Source organism: Podarcis bocagei (assembly GCF_964188305.1).
Source record: "Podarcis bocagei genome assembly, chromosome: 12".
Taxonomy (NCBI): domain Eukaryota; kingdom Metazoa; phylum Chordata; class Lepidosauria; order Squamata; family Lacertidae; genus Podarcis; species Podarcis bocagei.
This window is the reverse complement of record NC_138137.1, coordinates 24,550,844-24,571,416: the sequence shown is the minus strand read 5'-3', so window position 1 is coordinate 24,571,416 and position 20,573 is coordinate 24,550,844. Positions and strand designations below refer to the sequence as shown.

The 20,573-nt window shown below is 44.9% G+C and overlaps 1 protein-coding gene across 10 annotated transcripts in view; it reads right to left on the bottom strand.

The window, feature by feature from the left end:
* The window catches only part of HOXA3 (homeobox A3), a 52,306-nt gene that overhangs the window by 2,150 nt on the left and 29,583 nt on the right, over nucleotides 1–20,573 (bottom strand). For 5 of the 10 annotated variants that reach the window (XM_081164786.1, XM_081164782.1, XM_081164784.1 and 2 more), the window contains 2 exons: nucleotides 16,515–16,596; nucleotides 2,570–3,182 (listed from right to left, as the gene is read on the bottom strand). In XM_081164786.1, the coding sequence (XP_081020912.1) occupies nucleotides 2,570–3,065 (496 nt within the window). In that variant the 5' untranslated portion in view covers nucleotides 3,066–3,182; nucleotides 16,515–16,596. Of the gene's footprint in view, nucleotides 1–2,569; nucleotides 3,183–6,539; nucleotides 6,673–11,771; nucleotides 12,445–12,631; nucleotides 12,902–14,386; nucleotides 14,523–16,514; nucleotides 16,597–20,573 lie in introns of those variants that run through there. The other 5 variants (XM_081164791.1, XM_081164790.1, XM_081164788.1 and 2 more) reach the window with 5 other exon arrangements.

Genomic DNA, 20,573 nt, shown 5'->3' with positions numbered 1-20,573 from the left:
CAAATTGCTTGTATCTCTGTAGGATCAGAGATGTGGTCTATGAAAACCACTAGAAATGCGTCTGACCAGAAACCATGCTTTCATGGGAAAGATAAACACCACGGCAAATAAAGGTATGGATTTGGGGGTTACATGTTGTCAGCTCCCAAACCGCTAAAACAAAAGTTGTTTGCTATATGAATTGGATTACTCCCAAGTAATTGAATGAAAGTCCAATTGAAGTGGTAGGTTGAATTATTTCTTTCATATGGAACTTTAGAGAAGAGAAAACTTGACTCTTTTAGAATCAACCGCAAAAGTCCCATTGACTTTGGTGGGGTCAGGATAATGCGGCTGACATTCAGAGAGGTCCAGAGAACTTCAAAAGGTATATTCCATTAAGTATAACAAGATAGGTATCTATGTCAATATGCCGAGAATCAGAATACAAAAAGCCAAAGACAAACATCCATACTCCATCCACTTCCTTCCCCAAATATAAAACCAGCTTGGCTGCCAGCTCCACACACCAGTGAAGAATTACTTGGCTTAAAGCCAGCTTGGACACACTCAAGTGAATGGAATGGATAGGAACACAGGGCCAGCTCTGTGACTGGGAAGGACAAAGAGGCCTGCTGTAGCCAGTGATTTTAGGGTACCATTAAAGGGCAGCAAAATGGTTAATTGTTCAATTCATTGTGCTGGCTTTTTTTGCCACCATGGTGGGGTGGGAGTGGGGACACTTGGACATTTTCCAAAACGTCTTCAGCTTTCGCTGAGTGCACAATCCAAATAAGTGAAACATTTCTGAAGTCGCATCAAACTCCATGAGATTTTGGCTTTAATCCTATACCTTCTAACCGGGGAAAAGTCCCCATTGAACTCAGTGGGATTCCTTCTGGGTAGATAGGTGTAGGAATACACTGTTAAGCAGAGTTCCTAAGCCTATTTAGAAGCCTTACAGAATTCCAGGAACTTGCTTCCAAGTTTAGTATCAAGCCGACATTACATTCAGTTCTGTGGGACTGTCCTTCCAACAGTTGCACCTAGTGAGATATGTCTGCATATTCACTAATAAGCAAGGCCTATTAAACTGAGCAGAGTTTACTTCCAGGTTGACATGTTTAGAATTAGGCTGCCACCCTTAGTACTTTGACTGCCCGGGGTTTATGGATCAGAGCCAGGGTCCTAGATGATATAATATGCATGTAGATAAATATACAGTTTAAACCACAGTACATATCAAATAAGCAGGCTTGTCAGTGTTGATACACCACTGTAACAGTATTAGAAATGCATCGAAGAAAACATTTGCAAAAATTTTAGAATCTATTTTCACAGCACAAGATAAATTGAGGAAGTAAGTGGTAAACAGGAGCCAAATGCCTGGGGAGACTGACGCTAATACTTTTCTCATCGATTTGGGTTTACTTATGTAATAGCACTGTTGATAAACACTATAATCCACCCATAATGTATTTATGGACCTGCCTGCAAAGTGCTAAAGAAACCTAAGCTTTGTTTACCGCGCTTGTAAGGTTGCCAGTCTGTGCGCTAAAATCAAAAGAGGTTATGAATATCAAACAAAGCATTGATCTTGACTGCAGATAATGATGAGCTATTTTATTCTCATTACACTTCAGCAGGGATAGGTCACTGTCTTGTGACTGTAGCACTGTGCCAAAAAAGAAAAGAAACAGAGAGAGGGAGAGAGAGAGAGGGGGAGAGAGAGAGAGAGAGAGAGAGAGAGAGAGAGAGAGAGAGAGAGAGAGAGAGAGAGAAGCACACAGGTCTTGCCACTGGTTGAAGATAGGCCTGGACCTTTGTATCTGGACATGATTTAATAGAAGCAGAAAGAAGGAGGGGGTGGGTTGTCTATGGAATGTTGAGGACTCAGAGGTGCCTGTTACAGTCATCTCAAAGTCTGTAAAGAGAAGAGCTTGGAAGCTAAGCAACTTCACATTCTTTTGCAAGAGTTTAGCAGAGGTCATGCAAAGCAACCAAACTTCAGGCGTCCTCCTCTTTCTGGAGATCAGCCTCTTTGGATGTGTGTGTGTGTGCACGCACACGCACGCACGCGCACACACACACACACACACACACCCCTACCTAAATATGTGCACATGTAGCTGTATGTATGTATGCATTTGCATATCTATCTTTTGCTGTGTGTATGTGTAATAGATATAGATATAGATATAGATATAGATATAGATATAGATATAGATATAGATATAGATATAGATATAGATATAGATATAGATATAGATATAGATATAGATATAGATATAGATATAGATATAGATATAGATGATATAGATGATATAGATGATATAGATATAGATGATATAGATATCTCTGTGTGTAGCTATAGATAAGGCTATTTTTCTGATCTCAAGCCATTGTGTGTGTTTCCAATTTCCAAGTGAAATAGCTGGGGAGTGGGGAAGCTAAACCATTCCTGCAAGACTAATGAAACACCTAGAAGTCAAGGATCTGAATAACTTCTGCTTAACGGCTTGGTGGATGGGGCTGCCTGTAAGTACATCCGCTCGGTTAATCTCTACTAGCCCTCCTCCTTTTGCCATACCTGAACTGGAGCCGCTGTTTTTCTGCTTGGTGTTTTGTCGAGACTCTTTCATCCAGGGGAATATTTGCTTGGACATGGTGGGCGAGTTCAAGATGGAGCTCTTGGTGGCGCTAGGCGGGGCGGAATTAGTGGTGGCATTCTGAGGTGGTGACACAGAGGGGGGTGGAGGTGGTGGTGCTTGCTGGGGGGCTGGAGGCTGCTGCTGAGGCTGCTCTGAAAGGACCGGGGGCTGGAGAGACTGGCTGGTGATGGTCCTCATACAACTCTCATTGATTTCATTGGCCTTGTGGTGGGACACGGTGGTGCTGCCGCCGCCGCCGCCTCCGGGGGACTGTAAAGAGCAGGCCGGTCGATGGTACTCCGTTTCCACCAGCGAGGAAGAAGGAGGCGGAGGAGGATATTGCTGCTGACTAGCATTGTAAGCGAAACCATTTGCTCCTTGGTAAGGATAGCCGCCATAGATCGCAGAGCTGTCGTAGTAGGTCGCTTTTTGCATTTCGTTGTTTCCCAATATTTATTTCACAAACTGACAGGGTCTTGACACCCTTAAAGAATAACATTGGCACCCCTCTGTCACGTGACGTTTTTCCTCCAATGGCCCGTCCTGGTAGACCTAGGGTGTAGGGAAAGCACACGAGAGTGGAGAAATAGTACAAATCCATCTTACTTTCAATAGCTAAGTGACATGAAAGCCATAACAGAAAAAGTGGTCAGCAATATTTAGCAGCATGACTTGGCCTGGAGGGCGAAGAGAATTTCGATAGTGGCTGGGATTTACTAGGCAGCCGGTACTGTGTGCCTTACTGCTCCGGGAGAGTGTAGTTTTCTAGGATTTTCATATCTATATTTGTGTGTGTGTGTGTGCGCATACACACACACACACACACAGAGAGAGAGACATGAAAATCTACACACACACACACACACACACACACACACACACACACTTACTCTAAGAACCAATTTATCAATTCTCAGGAAAGGGACTTCGTAGGTTATTTAAAGGGAGAGTCTCTAGATAAGTACGACCAGAGTAAACTTGTGGTCACCGTGGGAAAGTGATATTTTCTCCCCGCCCCACCCCCAAAATAATGAGCAAATCCGTAGCTCTTTCCTCTTTATACTATTTTTTTTTGCTCCCCCCTCCTTTTTTATTATTAAGCAAACATCATTTTGAATTGCATTTTTTTTTAAGGAAAAAAGAAAAGGGAAAGCTAGAAGACCCATAAATAACTGCATCGCATTCCCCGTGAAGGGCTACTCAACGTTCTGGCACTCGAGGGATTCGAACACATGAACTGTTTGCTAGGAAACGTTTGACAAATGCAACCCATAATGGCCCTCGTGTGATGAAACAGCACAGCGACGAGGGAAACCCTTCTCCTTCGCAGTTTAATAACCAGCCAACTTCCTGCGCATAAATTAGCTTTAACTGCTGCGCCTTTAGACAGAGACACAAATCTGGCCTCCAGGATCAAACAGCCTCAACATGTAACCAAACATAATAATCCGAGGCGGCCTTTCAGCTAGACCTGCTTTTGTGGGAAGTTTCCTTCGCACCCTCGGGCCTATACTGTATATTATTTCTGTCCATTGCGTTCCGCGGGAACAGCTAATAACTATTTCGGGGGTATATTAGGCACATATGAACTTTTAAAATATTATCATTCAGTATCTTCACTTCCCCCTCCCCCAAACCCCTTCATGTAATATACCCAAATTCTACCTGCTCAAACATGATGGATTGGGGGAAAGACACACACCAGGAACCTGAAAAACCAGCGTTCATCTCCATGACCACGGATTGAACTTTCCTACCAACTTAACGATAATAGGCTCTGTCTTTGGAACTGCTATGTAATTTGATGTATGAGGGTCATTTGGCTGGGAAAAGGAGAATGGACACACAAAACCGCAGAAGGCTCCTACAACCCAGGCGAATCTTTTTCTATTCACTCCACAATGTTTACCTGCATGAGTACAACCGAGGTTGGAGTTGGGCTTCCATTCCCAGGAATTTTATCTGCCATCTAAGAACTTTTTTTTTTTAACAGGCCGGCCAAACCCCGATATCAAAACCCATCTATCCGCACCTTAATAGTTTCCCTCTCCCCATCTTCTTACAAAACACCCTCGGTTCCCTCTTCTCCGCCAAGATGGTCTTGTGCCAAGGCTTATATTCTTGAAGAAAACATTACACAGCACCCTAGGCACCCACTCAAATTCATTACATGTGTTAGCATTTCAGTCCACACTCGTTTCCTTAGAAAACAAGGCACATTGTAGAGACAAACTAATTTAATAACCCCCTTACAGATGGCAGCTGCCTTTTGATTCTTATTATTATTTAAACAGTAATCAAGTCCTTTCCTAACCCGGCGGTTAAGAGCTTAAAATGTAGGCAATTAACTTTCTTCGGCTGCAGTTTAGAAACTGTAGCCCCGGAACACAATCCAGCCATAAACTGATTCCCTCCAGTTTGAGAGTGAATCGACTTAAACCTAAAATACCTAACAAACAAAAACAAAAAGCCTTGATTGTAGATCCTACTGTTGCTATCTGTCTTCTAATCATTCTGCTAATTTCCGGGCTTCCTTTGCAGAGGCCTGTTATCTTCTGTGAACCACAAATTAGGTGGTGGGGTCTGATATGATCGTGATTCCCGTTTGATCAAATTCATAATATTTCCACGATGTCCCAGGCATTTAAGTTTTGTTCTTGTAAGCTTTGGCAGAGAGGCGAGAACCAGCTCAGGTGGAGGATGGTGCCAAAGAGTGTGTGAAGTGAGAGGAATAAGGCAATTCTCATCCTTAATGTCAGCAGCCCACTCCGAGCAAAGGTAAACCTAAGTATTCTCAAACAATGAAAGGAGCGGTGCTAATAAACAACTCCGGTTGAAATCATGGGCAAAATTTCCACGAAAGGGCATGACTCTGGATCACATCTTATACTGTATTATCAATTCAAAGTAAAATGCACCCTTCATATCATTTGCCTATTGCTGCTGCTGATGCACAGATGATAGACAAAAGGAAACAGGCGGGGAGGAACAGGTTACAAGCAAAATTAGGCCGCGCAGAAGTTTGTCACGCAACCCAGTGACTTGGCCAGCAGACTTCATAAAAACTTGTTTGCTTATCATGGGATCATACGCAGCCCAGTCTTACATAAGCTTACTCCAAAGTAAGTTCCATGGAGTTGCATGGAGTTTACTCTCGCTGCCCTATAGGGCGACCCAATGTCTATTTAACCGGGAAGTAAGTCCCACTCTATTCGGTTGGACTTCCTTCCCAGGAAGAAATGTGCGCAGGATTGTACTATCTCAGGATCCAAAAGTGTCCCAAGGGGTGAGCAAGAAGACTAGACCGGCCCTTGCAAATAAAATATCCTCATCAATTAGGACTTTCCTAGCTCCTTAGAAACACTAGGAAGCTTTGGTGGAAACTTTTGCTTGGTTAGGGAAGTCTCCCTATTGCTTCTCCCACCCCACACTCAGGTTTTTTTTTAAAAAAACAACAACAACAAACCCTCCTCCCTTCCACGCCTCGATCCGCAGCTCAGAAAAAGGCGGGTTGCCTGGACATGAGCCGATACAGTCCTGGTTGGAAAACAGGGAGACTGAACTGGCCTAAAAGTTTCAGTCCTCCTCAACTGGCTCGTGGAGCGAGCTGCGACGACCAATCTGGAGCTGTTTCTTTCTCGCGCTCCCGTCTTTTCCCTTCACCCTGCTCAATCCAGGCGGGCACCTTCCCTTCGCCCCAAGATTTCCTGCCAGATAAAGGGAAAGTGGAGGGGAGGGGGTGGGCAAGTGGCCTGAACTCGAAGCACCAGGGTCTATCCGTCACTGCCTGGAAGGAAGCTCCAGCCTGTGAACTCTTCTTGAACCGAGATTTAAGTCTCTGGTCATAAATCACCAGGACATAAACTCCGCCATTCACCACTGATAGCAGCGTATTTGTGGCCTGCTTACCTTAACTTCTGACGACTGAGGGGGAAGCCCGCATTTTGCTCTTTGGAGGCTCGGCGACAGTCGCTCCCCGCCAGCCCTGGGAGCACGACTCTTCTCCTCAATCCACTGCCCCCCCCACTCCACCTCGCGAGTCCCCCTCCCCAAGCAAGTCCCCTCAGCTTCTCCGGGATGGGTCCCAGCTCAACTCATCTCCACCAGGACGAGCCCACGAGTACAGATGGGAGCAGCCCTGCCTTGATCAGGAAGAGGGCACGCGCGCAAGGGGATCTTTCTCCAGCTCGCCTCTGACGGAGAGCCACCCGCCCCTCCTCGCCCCGCGCGAGCCTTTACTTCGCTCCAGCCCCTACCTCCACCTCCCCACGCTCCTCGGGGCCTGGCCGCGATCGAGAGCCTCCCCAGGCTACGGGAGCCCGGCTTCTCCCACCTTGACCAGATTTTCTACAGGAAAAAAAAAAGCAGCAGAGATGTTTCTTCTGAAATCTTTGTGCGCCCAAGGGGGCGTTTGTTTGAAGGGGGGGGGGGTAAGGCAGCTGCCTCGGGAAGTCCAGGGCAGGCAGGCGAGCAGGCGAGCAGAGTGGGGGGTGGGGAGGGAGGGCGAAAAATGAGGGAGGGAAGCGCCGGGGCGGCACTGAAGGCCAGGGAAATTATGCAAATGAAGACAAAGGATGCTCACAAAGGGGTCACCCTCCCTAGACCGGATTGTTGATATATATATGTGTGCGCGCGCGTATTTCCACGTTATATGAAGGTGCTTATGGTAGATATGGACTCTTTTGGACGTGCAGAAGGGGTCGAAACCTGGAACTCCTGCAAGGCTCGGGTGCTCCCCATTGTAATAAACCAGGAGCCCTCTGGTCTGTCTACCACCCAGGCCAATCTAGACAGCGTTTCAAAGGAACGATTAAAGTAATGACATTTCGGGATGATGAACGGGCGCGCTCACCCGAGATAGGCAACCGCAGCCAGATGCCCATGTAAGGACGCATCTACACACACACATGCCCTTCCCCTAGGCTTACATTAACGCGCGCAACTGGATGCGGGATACCCACGCGACCGTGGTACACAAACAAGCCGAGGGACGATTTCTTTTTTGCCACTGAATTCCGCGCAAATTGGCTGTCACTCCCATAAAGACTCCGTTCCCAGTTACTGTAGAACCGAATTGCTGGCATGTTTGTCTCTGTTCAGATCAATGGAACTGAGACAGGCAAACCTACTCCTAAAGGGTGCTTAGGTGAAAGCCGATCGAATTGAAATCGACGGGGTTTGCTGGCGAGCAAACATCGTTAGGATCGAATGGGGAAGCTGCGCATCCTTCCGCGGCAGAAACAAATGGGACTCGGGTTCTAAATAATTCGGAGGGGCTCCTAGACTTTCTGAAGCCTAGGTGTGCCTGGAGGACCTCTGTAAATGCGTTCAGAGAGGCTAGCACGAAAGTCTTTTCATCCATAAAGACACACCTCTCCGTGTGTATTTATAAAAATACGCACACAGACATATGTAATGTTGTGGTTGCATGCTGATGGGCGTGGATGTTTGGTTCTGTGAACTTCAGTTCTCTTCCGCCGCCCCCCTCTTAGTCTTTGTCCTAGTCTCCCTTCTCCTAACCATTTCTTTATTCCATTCCAACCACCAAACCAAATGTCGCGAGGTTTAGCCGGCAGAATGCTTCTGGGTTCCAAAAACAAAACAAAAAAACAAAACCAAGCTGGACCTACGGAGAGCATCAAGGCAACACAAAGGAGCCGCTCGGCGCTTCAGACCTTCCGCGGTGCACTCGGATAAAGCCTAGGTGTGAATCTGACATGCCTTCGATAAAACCCAAGGTGCGAGAAATACAAAGGGCTCCCTTTAAACCGCAATGTCACCTTAAAGCAGAAACAAAGCAAAAGGAGGGGAAGAAAGAGGATATTTAAACACATGCACACACAAGGACTCTAAGGCCAGGGTGGCCTCTTACGCATACCAATGGTTTTTGTCATTTATGGCTAGGCAAGATTTATGACTCCGTGCGCCCAAGCTGTAAACAGAGCTTCACAACAGAAAACACTTGCTCCTCGTAGCAGATCGCGGCGGCTCCCAACTTGAAAGGGGAAAGCTGAGCGGCGTAGGAGGGCCCCCCAAAAAATTCACTGGTAGGCAGTTTTTTGCTACAAACAACCCCTTGAAAGTTGCGCTGGAAGAGAAAACGCCTCTTTTGGTCAATAATCAACCCCGTACTTTTCTTCTGAAAACTGCTGATGCTACACTTTTCCTTTTTTTTTAAGCCACCAAAAAAAGGAGAGCAAGATGCCGGCTAAGAAACTGGGGGAGAATTTGCGTGGGGAGCAAGGCGGGTGGCAGAGAGAGAACCCCTCTCCGGAACAAATTACAGAAGACGGTCCGGGTATCCACCGCGCGCGCACCCCACTTGCCACAAAGGCAGTCTTGGGATTCCCAGCAACGATGGCGAGGTGGGAGCGCTCTGTCACACTTCGGAATTACTTTAGGATAATTTTGTGGCGAGCAATGTTCTGATGCAGAGATAACATATTTCACCTTAGAGGTAAATCAGATAAAGGATCTGTGGTTGGAAGCGGGGGTGGATTTCTAAGCCCTGAATATTTAAATTAAATAGGTTATTTAATTTAATAAGTGAAATTACCCCCCACCCCGAATTCTGTTGTAGGCTTTGTATCTTTTCTCTATCCAACCTGATCATTTAAAAATAAATAAATCTTAATTTTACTTTATATAGCTGCAGTTGCCTAATACTCCCCCTTCTAAGCAGCCACGATGTTTGGATTTATGCCATTGGGAGTCAAGCGGCATAAATATGTTTCCAGTTAACTGGATTATACTGGGGAATAAATGAATATCTCAGGGTGCCCCTCCCTCCCCTGAAAATCCTTTCCGCAACCTGGGGGTGGGCTGCTCACCGGAAAAACAAACAAACCAACAAACAGATACTACACTACATTTTGAACCAGGAGCTGAAGTTTGTAAACGAACATTTTCTCTTCTCTGGGTAGAAAATCCGGGTAGTTTCGTCGATCATTTCGGCAAATAGCCCAAAGATTTCGGAATGTATTGTGAAAGAAAATATAAATATATATATATTTCCTGGGAAGAGAAAATTATTCAGAACTCCGGAATAACTATACTGCAAGAAGGAGCCGAGAAGAACTACTCAACTGATTTAATTGCAGGGAGAGAGGCTTGTTTGGTACAGAATCTTGATAAAATGCAAATCTGAGACGCTTAATACGCCGAACCTCAGCTTGGTTACTTGGAAGTAAGTACCATTGGCTTTTTATGGCATTTGCTTCCCGGTAAGGGTGTTTAGGATCTCAATCCCAGAAGTGTATCGCTTCCAACCTTAGACAGAAGAAGCCTCTTTGGTCTCTTATCACTGTTTATCTTATCAAACCCCATATAACCGCTATTGACACTTCGTTTTGTATTTACTCAGCATATATATATACTGAGGATTTTTACCGGAATCTTTATTATTGTTATTATTATTATTATTTACTCACTTTCCAACACTTGTGCACGAAAGCCCTTTTTCATATCAGGTTCAGCACTCCTATTATTTATGACTCTTTTAACTGGGTCAAAATGCACCAGAACTAGGTCATAAATCATAAGAAACCGTGACAAAGTAATTGAGCCACAATTAAAACTTACATTTTATTTATATATTTTCCCAAAGAGGTTTCGGCCTATTTGAAATCTAATTCCCCTCCCCCCTCCCCACAAAGAAAAAATAAAGTTTCCCCACCTCTTTCATATCTATCTGAAAGAGTGTATAGAAGTGCATACGTGTAAAGAGATGCCTGGGCAATTTGGATCCGGTTGCTTTTCGTTTATTAATTTAGGATCTGGTCGGTGAACAGATCAGGGAAGGGGGAGGGGGAAATACACAATATCCGCAGGACACATTCTAGAATTAAACAACCATCATGTTTTAGAGAAGGGAGTTTTATTTATAATAGAAGAAGAAGAAGAAGTTTTTGCTCCTTAACCCCCAATTCTAAAATCTAACCCTGAATTGAATAATTGCAACTGGGCATTAAGAAGGGAGAGGGAGGAGGCGCAGCAGCAGCGTGTAGGCGAGCGCTCTGCCCCTAGCCCACTGGCAACATAAATCAAAAGTCAGCACTCTGACCTTTAGCAATGCTGGGACTCAGTGGTGGATGTAATTTTATATAACATTTGTCCCCTTGTATAACACAAGCAGTGCTTTCATTCCCCCTCCCCCTTATTTGCGGTGCATCTCCCTCCATAAAACTGAATGAATAGCTGGTTAAGACTTGGTGAGAGGTAAAGGAAATCTAACTGCGAATGTAAAGCTTTTGGAGAGAAAAATAGGTTCAAGCGCCTTCTTTTCCTTTCCAGATCCTTGCTCTCAACCACAGCTCCCCCCCTCCCCGCTCCAATATTCCCATTGATTATTATGGGGTATGGATGGATGCTTTTATTCCATTCTCACAGAGAGAGAAGACAGGGAAACAGCTTGAAAATTGAGCAGGGAGAGCGGGAAAACCGCCTGGTTTCTTTCGCCTGGAATGGTGAAGATCCCACCAGTCGCGCGTTCAGTGGGCCACCAGTCAACAAAATACCAGTAAGCGGCATAAATAAAATGGTAGCAGAATTGCATACTCATCGATTTGAAGGTCCAGAATGAGAGAGAGAGAGAGAGAGAGAGAGAGAGAGAGAGAGAGAGAGAAAGAGAGAGAAAGAAAGAAAGAAAGAAAGAAAGAAAGAAAGAAAGAAAGAAAGAAAGAAAGAAAGAAAGAAAGAAAGAAAGAAAGAAAGAAAGAAAGAAAGAAAGAAAGAAAGATGGCTCGGATCACGGTCGCGTGACGCTTCCCAAAACACACTTAAATCAGCATCAGAGGTATATAATAAACAGGACAAGCTAAAGCCTTGACTCTGTCCTCTCCTGCTTCTGTTGGGCGATTTAAATAACAACGGCCACTAAAGCATCCAGACCACAACAAAAAGCCACAACAAAGCCCAGCCACAAGAACACGCAGAAATCCAAAACCTACGGGTGGGGGGCAAATATTATCTAATCTGTTTGTTGCAAAGCTCTCTCTCTCGCCCCCCTTCCACAAGCCCAGGGAAACAAAGGGGGAAACGAAGCTTGCCTGGTGTCCATATACACCCTTAAGCTTTTTCTCCTGACCTTTGCCTCGCCCAGCCATAAGTCACCCACGGTAAAGGAACAATCGGCGGAAATACCTTAAAATAAAATCCATCCTCTCTTTTTTTTTAAACGAAGCATCGCGTCCTAAGAGTCCGGCGATAACCTTTCCATAAGGACCGAGCGCCGTAGCCCAAGTGGAAGCTCTCTCTCCGAGGGTGAGCGGGTGGGTTGGTAGTTTGGGGGGGGGGGGAGGCGGCGGTGGCGGCGGCGGCGGCGCTGATGGTGGATAATAGAAAGCAGTTCTTGCTCTGAACAGAAACGGAAAAAACGTAATCACGGGCGAAGCCAGTCCGGGTCTCCACTCCAAATGCCACAATAATGCGCTGTATTATGTGCTCACGTGGTCATACGTCAACTTAAATCCTTTTATTTGAAATAGGGAATCACTGAAGGAACAAGGGTTGGAAGCGCAAGCCGTGTGTGTGTGTGTGTGTGTGTGTGTGTGTGTGTGTGTGTGTTTCTCCTCCTTTCTTTTCTGTTTCTTCTCTCACCCCTCCTTACACTTTAGCCAAGAAGGGGGGGGCACAGATTATCTTTTATTTTTTATCCCACTCCTCCCACGAATATTTTTCTATATACGTTTCAGACGGAAGATAGGAAGAATCAACAATTCCCCCCCCCTCTCTCATGTGATTACCCATAACTTTTTGAGGCTAACCAACTGGCCTCGTTCTGAAGGAGAAACTCTCCGCTGACCCTTAGAGGAAAAAGGGCAGCTGGCTCCATCCGAGATGAACTTCTGCCACTATTTCCATAAGGAAAAGCCCTTCAGTATTAAAGGGGGGGGGGGGTATCCGCCATCCCACGGGCTCCTCTGTACTTCTATTGAATGGAGCTTGCTGAACACCCACGTTACAGCAGAGCCCTTGTAGGAACCCCAAAGACCCGTAATTACCTGACAAAAGGCCCAAGGATCCTCTGGTATAGAGATGGTGGGCTTCTATACTTGTTAACACCCTAGGAGGACGACGACGAGGAGGAGGAAGGCGTCTGCTGGCTTTGTGGTGGATCTACATTTTGCAAACTCTGTTGGGACCTTCTCTTTCAACCTGCGCTTACGCATTTCCTATGCAAGTACTTGAGTGATGTACAAAATTATAGGGTTCTGGAACGATGAAATATTTAGCGCGGAATAATGATCTAACTGTCCGGAGAGGGAGGGTTTTAAAAAGAAAGAGAAAAAGCAAGCAAGAAATGGGGGGGGGGAGATCTCACACAGGTCCCTGGAGTGAGCCTCAGAAATGAATTAATCTTTCATTTGCATGCAGATCTAAAAGCTCTCTTTTTCTTTCTGTTCAGTTTCCACAAGCTACATAGTGCTCTAACAAAGTGACCATGTCTTACAAGGCAAACGTCGTTTCTACCTTAAATGCACTACGGGCCCACTTTACCGATGGTGGTTCTGAATTTCTTGCCCGGTTTCCTATGTAACATCCCTCTCAGCTGTTCCTCCAACCAACTCCAAAGCAAGTTTCACTGTATTCTATTTCTTTCATCACTTGCATTAGGGCTTGGGGCAGGGAGAGAACCCCATTTACTATGTGTGAGCAGATGAAATGTATCGTCTGCCAGCCTTCTGATCAAATTATGAGCCGTCCTCTTCCTTTGACTGCAACTTAACTTTTAAGAGGTTGGTGGATTTAACCGCACTAGTAACCTTCATCTCCTTCCACAACCGTGTTAAGTGGAAATGCGGGGATTTCTGCGCTCACACAAAAAGCTCCCCTTGTCACCCAGAAGCTCTCTAGGCTCAGAGTTTTCATAAGCTCAGAGTTCTTCTGAAAGCAACTTTCTTTCTTCCCACTGAACTCAGTGGCAGAATACCCAAAGATATATTACTTCGAAGCTACCTGTATACATTTCCCCTCCCGGAACATAGCCTTTAATGGAACCAAAACACACCGCTTGATAGGACTAGAACCTGAAGAGCTTAGGCCACAAGCAACCTTAAAAAAGAAAGTGAGGGGAGTATTCGAGGGAAACTTGTAGAATAGTCATAGACACGTCCATCACTAATAGTTCCACTGACAAATGCTAAACTTTAAACAGGGAGCACCCTTATCCAAGAGATGGATTCCTAGGCATTTAAACTAAAGTGCCTTCAGCGCAGTCAAAAGAGGCCTTCAGAAGTTCTTCAGCAACAATGCAGCCAAAATTAATGGATAATGGAGCAGATGGGGGAGGGAGCCACAGCGAATCTTCCTGAATCTCGAGTAAAACGTTATCGACTGCTTTGAGTCAGAAGCAGAAAGATGACTTTACCAAATAGAAACTACAAAGCCATAAATCATAACTCTGGGGTGCAGATTCAACTTACACGCCTTAACGCCATCTATGAGTACATCCTTTCCCCCTTTCCTTTCCTTATTTTTAAAAAAGGAAAGGGCCCTTTGCTGTGTAGGTCTGTATTAGTTTTAACGATCAAGTTAATGTGAAATCTGCCGTTGAACTATTAACTCCGGTGCGTATTGCATGGATAGTGAATATGTGGGGGGTTTTTTCTCCTAAAGAAAAGTAACTTCTTGGTGATTTATGAGGAGCTAATTCTTCAGGCTGTGCTTTATAGGAGACAAGCTTGCTTCACTGGAGTCCTGGTAACTCTGCTTATTATTTCTCCTTTTTCAAAACAAAAACCCACCAAAAAGCTGACCTGGAATTCATTTGCTTGGGTCGAACTTCAGAGATCTTGAATTTTGAGAAATACAAATGCGAATGGACAGGAAGGCAGCAGCCTCGCCACCCATTTCGCCTTCCTCGCGGAGGTTCTCCGTTGCCTTCATCTGTTACTTCGAGGACTGGGAAATCTGAACGCTTTTGGGAGAGCTAAAAACGCTACATTTCATTTTAGGGAACAGGGCTAGGCTGCCCCGCCTCTTTCTGCACACATAGCAGTGGAATGCATGCGGAAGAAAGAAGGCGCGGAGCAGAGCTGAGGTCGAGATCCAAGACACAATTACTTGGAGGGAGAGAGAGCGCGCGCTGAAATCAATGGACATCGTTTTTCAAATGATTGGTTAGCATCCAAGTGCAACTAAGCTGTAAAGTCTCCACGAATTTGAAAGCTGCAAGGCTTAAGCATATTTACTCAGAGGTAAGTCCTATTGATTTCAGTGGGACTTTCTGCCAAGTAAATATACTGAGCAGAGAATCCTCCGAAGAAAGTGGGACTTCCCTTCCGCTATCCAGGCTTAGATTAAATAAAACGATTTGTGCTTTTTGCTTTAGGTGAATTGAGTTTTGGGCTTAGTTTAAAGTTCCGTTCCGCAATATGCCTCATTCAAAACGAATGCTGATTATTAACGTTAACCTTAAAATGTTGTGTACACGGTGAAGAAACCGAGTGAACTTCTCTGAATATTTTATGTCACGTTTATGTCTGAAAATGCAAAGCAAGATCATCAGAACTAGGAAATGACGTTCTCATAGAGACTCTGTTATTATCAGAGCCTGGTGTGAGTTTTTTATGTCACTAGGTTTTGGGGGGGGTTGGGGTTTTTTGGGTCCCCCTTAAATAATTTTATCTTTTTCGTTTAAGTATTAGGACAGCTGCGCTACATCACATCTATTATCCTTTAAAGTTTGTCCAAATTTCATGCATCCTTATCAGAGAAATGGGGACGAGTGCAATATATATATATTTAAGCATTGAATACTATTCTTAGAAAAGTCTAGGCTATTTCTGGGAGGATACGGTCAGGCTATATTTCAGACACTTGGAAGTGTTTTGTATTTTAAAGTAATTTGCCCCCCCCTCCCTTTCTTGGAATGTTGATAGTTTTAAATCAACATTTTGTCTTGAAATGGCTCAGGAAGGGGCATTCCCAGCGCCTTTTAGCAGGGAGAATTTCAACAAGCTGCTAAATCAACACAACAAGCCTTTGTAGGCTTGTAATTTATGCCTGCCGTTTAAAAGGTAGTAAACTAAACTAATTGTACTTCAGCCTCATAAAAGCAGGTAATTCTAGCAGGAAACTCAAGCGGCTCTACATATCCCTTGGTCTTCTAATGCTGGTTAATAAAAGAGGGGGAAATCATATGGTGGCTTTTTAAGCGTTTTCATCGATTTTAAGAACTGAAACGCGAGAAGAGTGCAAGGCACCTCTATTAGGATTAAGAGCAGTTTTCAATGAATAGATGCCACCAATGAATATATTTCGTTTGCCTTCAGCTGGGTGTAAACGAGGCCACCTAGAGAAAATTTTAAATTTCACTACAACAGCAGGGAAAGCAGATGCGATATTACTGATTCCTCGTAGTAGTTGCTAGCAGCCATAGAGAATACTCAGGTATTCTAAGTTGTAAAGGTGACTTTTGTTCTCATGTTCTAAACAATCTAAAGCCATCCGGAACAGCAAACAACAAGCAGGTTATCATAAATGCAGAGCTGCTCTTAATCGCGAGCCTATCCTGAGAGAGCTGATTTTATAAGCAAAATGCATTTTCATTAAAGACTTCATTGGCTTCTCTAGCTCTTTCCAGCCCGTGTGCAACCCTCCCTGTTCTGAATGGCTCTCAAAGAATTGCTCTTACTTAGGCTCTATGTATTTCTTTGTTTGACAAGACGTGCATTCACCGACGACGAAAGATGAATTGGCGCAGTGCAGAAAATTCCAACCGATTTAGCTATTTATCAAACCCGAAGCTCACAGTAACCTTTGTAACAAGCGCTAGCAAACCGAATCCTCTTCTCTGCAATATGAAACTATTTTAAACAATTGGACAACAGATTCGTTTCTTTTCTCTCCCCCCCCCCCTCTTTCCACCCACAGGGCTCTTACCTCTTCGCGTTTCCAACCACCGGGCAGAATTTTTTCCAGATTGTAGGTGTCTTTAAACCGTATTTTCCGGTGCACCGGAGTGCTGTAAATAAAGAACAAGCAATAGCTAAATGAGAGAACTATAGGGGATGAGCATTATTTTCGAGACAAGACGTGGGTCAGCTGCTGAGTTGTTTTAGCAGATCCTCGGTGGGTATATAATCATTAAAAGGACGCTGTTGAGTTGCGTATTTTTTTTTTCTTTTAGAAAAAACACACGTAAAAATATTGCCTTTTGCAATCGTGTATGAAATTGAAAGATAAGCTTCTTTCTTATGAAGACAACTATTCTCCCTGTGAATATCTTATAATTCCTCTTTTATGAAATGTAAGCTTCATATTCCTCTGGGAAGCCTTTGTTTAGCATCATTTAATCAAGTAAGGACATTAAATACAACTGGCCACGTTCATCTCTGTTTAATGGCAGAAGAATGTGACTCTCTCCTTTAAATGCAAGGCACACGTTGGTCGAAACTAGGCTCACACTTGAATCTGTGGGCCTGATCTGCCGTCCCTGAACTGTCTCCCATTGGCTGCAATTGACTTAAAAATCAGACTAGGGACAATAGCAACAAAAATAGTGTTGAAACGGGGGGAACAGACGTGTGTTGTGGGTTTAAATGGCTGTTCTTTGGTCCGCTGGCAGAAAAGTAGCCTGAAGATAAGGATATTGACTTTCTCAAAGCAATAATAATTTTATTTAAATATATTTATTAATCATTTAAAGTAACAATGAGATGTTCGCCCCGCTTTCCGCAATCCACTGACAGGCCTCCCCACCTCTTTAAATGTCCCGCTGGATTCTCCTTCGCCTGGCTAGCAAAAGTGACTGCTAATAATTGCTTAGTGCTGTTTCTTGGAATAATGTCATCGAAGGCTTGAAAAAAAAAGTTTTAAATCTCATCTTGGGAGAACTTGGCATGATAGAATTTGCTTTTGGTAATTGGATCGTTTGGTAATGACTATTATAATTTTAGATTTGGTGCTAAGCAGGCATCTAGCAGGACAAAAGAAAGGAGAAGCTCTAAATCGCTTACTGGGGGTTTTATTGCACTCCCACATTAGTAAGATGCTTCGATTTCTGGAACTGCCCGTGGATTTTGCCAGACAGCTGCTTCTATACCAAGGAGTATTTAAGGGTATAATAATATTTCTTGCTCGCTCTCTATCCTACCAGTTCTCTATTCTGGGAAACTCCTTTGGTGTTTAACGTTCAAACTACTTCCTAGACAGCCCATCGCGTGGCAAACTGTAATACAATCGAAAGCAGTAGCATACAGAACCACTTAATGTGCTTACTATTAAATCAGCATCGTGCTATTCAATAGCTTTTGGTGGTATATTTGGGGACGATTAAACTACATGCTATGATATTTTAGAGACCTCTTGGGGTGGGGGGGGAGGGCTGCTCCTTTGCAGCTTTAAAGTTAGAAAGTAGCAATGGAGCACTTAACAAAACGCCATGAGTTAAAGGGGGGGGGGACCTTATCACAAAACTCTGCTATTAATTGCGGTGCTTTAAACTGGGTACTAAATCGCGCTGCTTAATGATGAGTCATAGAGAAATGTGTCCATGACTTCTGTTGTCGTCTCCCGCCCCCCTCGCCTGCCTCTATTCCCTTCCTCACAATGCTTGCTGCTGCTGCTGCTGCTGCCGCCGCCGCCGCCTCTCCGGTTTCTCTTCTTGGCCCTGCTCTGCGAGCCGGTGATTTATGAACGCATGGCAAATTGGGGGGGAAACACACACAAAAAAGCCAGGACTCCCGCACTGTGGCAACTTTCCACAGTTTGTGAATTAGTACTCCAACGTTATCAAATCGCCTCGCCTCGCTTTAGGTTTAATCACCAAAAAGGCATAATGCGACCACAAGGCAGCTTCGCAACAAAGATGGAACATTTCGTAAATCTCCCCGTCGCTTAAGTCAAGGCTCCCCAATCAAAAAGGAAGGCAAGTGCAAACAATGAAAGGCAGTCCAGGCACACGACCGGCCTGCGCATACTTACCGACCTCATCCCCCTTATTGCTCGCTTAAGGAGTTTAAGGAGCCTTGCAAAAGATAAACCAGGTAGGCATGCTTTTTGGGGTTTTTGGTTTTTATATATTAAAAAAAAAGTCAAAGAGGAAGTTCCCTTTCACTTCGGAAAGAATCACTCCTACTAGCGAGAACTGACCGTCACAGATCCATTCGTGAAGATCTGCATTAATTATTTAATGTCACGTGACATCCCATCCTTTCTCTCTCTATTTCACCCCCAACCCTCCCCTCCCCAACCCGGCCAGATTAAAATTTCAATACCCGAGAAGAACAGACGCAACACCTTTATCTACCCTCGCAGTGCTTCTCTATTGCTTATTTAGGCCTCATCATCTCGCCGGTTTTTGACAGCTTTTCAGTTTCTGGGGAGATCATTTGGGCATTAATAACGCGGGGCTTGTCAGGCCCAGGCAGAATGAAGCGGCCGAGCCCCCGAATCAGTCATTTGAATTCGACTTTTTATTGTCAGTGGCAGCAGGTTGGGGCAGCAGACATGATTTGGAACCCACGCCTTTCATCACAACAGGGACCGCCTGATAAAAAGTCCTGGCTGTAGGGATGTCAGGCAGGCGAGTCGGTAAGAGAACGGCCACGGCGTGGGCCATAACCCTATTTAGTCAGTATTCCCTTTGAACTGGTCGGATGGGGTGACAACTTGATTCTTCTGAGGTCAGCAGGAGTGTTGCCACCCAGTCCTGGGAGACAAAGGTGTTTCACACCTTGGCCAGTTCCAGAAAGGAAGCGAGGCAGGCGGAAACTCGACTGGATGAGATGCAGTGAGGACTGGCGAGCACTTTAGGCGCGGTGGGTTTAATCTAGAACGAGCTAGTTGCACTTAGGGCCCACCGGTTTCAGGCATTAGCAGAGCAATCCTGGCCACGTCTACTCAGAAGCAAGCCCCATTGCATGCAAGGAGGGTGGCTTCCAGGTAAGTGGGGTTAGGCTTGCAGGCTTAATGTCTGACTTGTCGCATCGATTTCAATGGCATCCAAGTGCAGGTACCTTAGGTTGGATTCAACCCAGATTTCAACGCGCCTAACTTGCAGTTGCCTGAGCATCATATAATTAAAGCACATCCCCGCTTCCCCCAAGAATCCTTGGAACCATAATTTGTTAAAGGTGCTGGGAACTGTAGTTTTCTGGAGGGGTAAACGACAGCTTTCAGGATTCTTGCAGGAGGGGTAATATGTGCTTTAAAACGGGGGGGACGGGACTACTGCTTATTATTCATGAAACAGGCAAAAGCACCAATGAGCTCAAATGGGGTCAAAGTATGAAGTTAAGAGAACTTGGCGGCCTAATCCTCCTGGGCCGCAGCATGGCCAAAGGAGTGAGTAAATTAAACTGCTCTGGAGGTAGCTGGCAATTAGCAGAACTGCAAAGCTAACATTTCCCTCAAAGCTGGGCAAGAACAATATCTTCACACCTACTCCTCCTTCTCAACCTAGCCAATCCTGCGCGTCAGAGATTGTCTCTGCCCGGAGAGTAGCACTTCTGTCTTAGGTGTCCATCTGTCTCTCTTGTAATGGAAGTGTAGGAAAAAGACACTACTTTCTCTTTCTGAAACTTTCTCTTTCTGTCTGTCTTTTTTTTTTAATGTCCCTTCTCCGCATACTATAAATCACATCCAAAACCTCGCAGTTCTTGTTTATTGGTCTTCCCGGTCGGTTCACGCTGAGGTTGCCCGGTGAAATGGTGTCACCAAGATATTGATCTGTATATTTCTGTAGTGAACAAGCTAAGCAAACCGAGGGGCACTTCTCTTAAAAGGAAAGTAGGGAGGGGAGCAGAGTTTCAAGCTAGTTCTGTAGCCTCTGTTGGGCATGAAGGACTTGGACCAGGAGTGTTGGAGCCTGTAGAATCGTCTGGAGGCCTGCGGCGATCATTTCACACGCTCAAAGTTAGCAAATATGAGCCTAAAGTTTGAAGATGGGTTGTGTGTATTGGGGGCAGGGGGGTGGGAGAGAGAGAGACGAAACGGTCC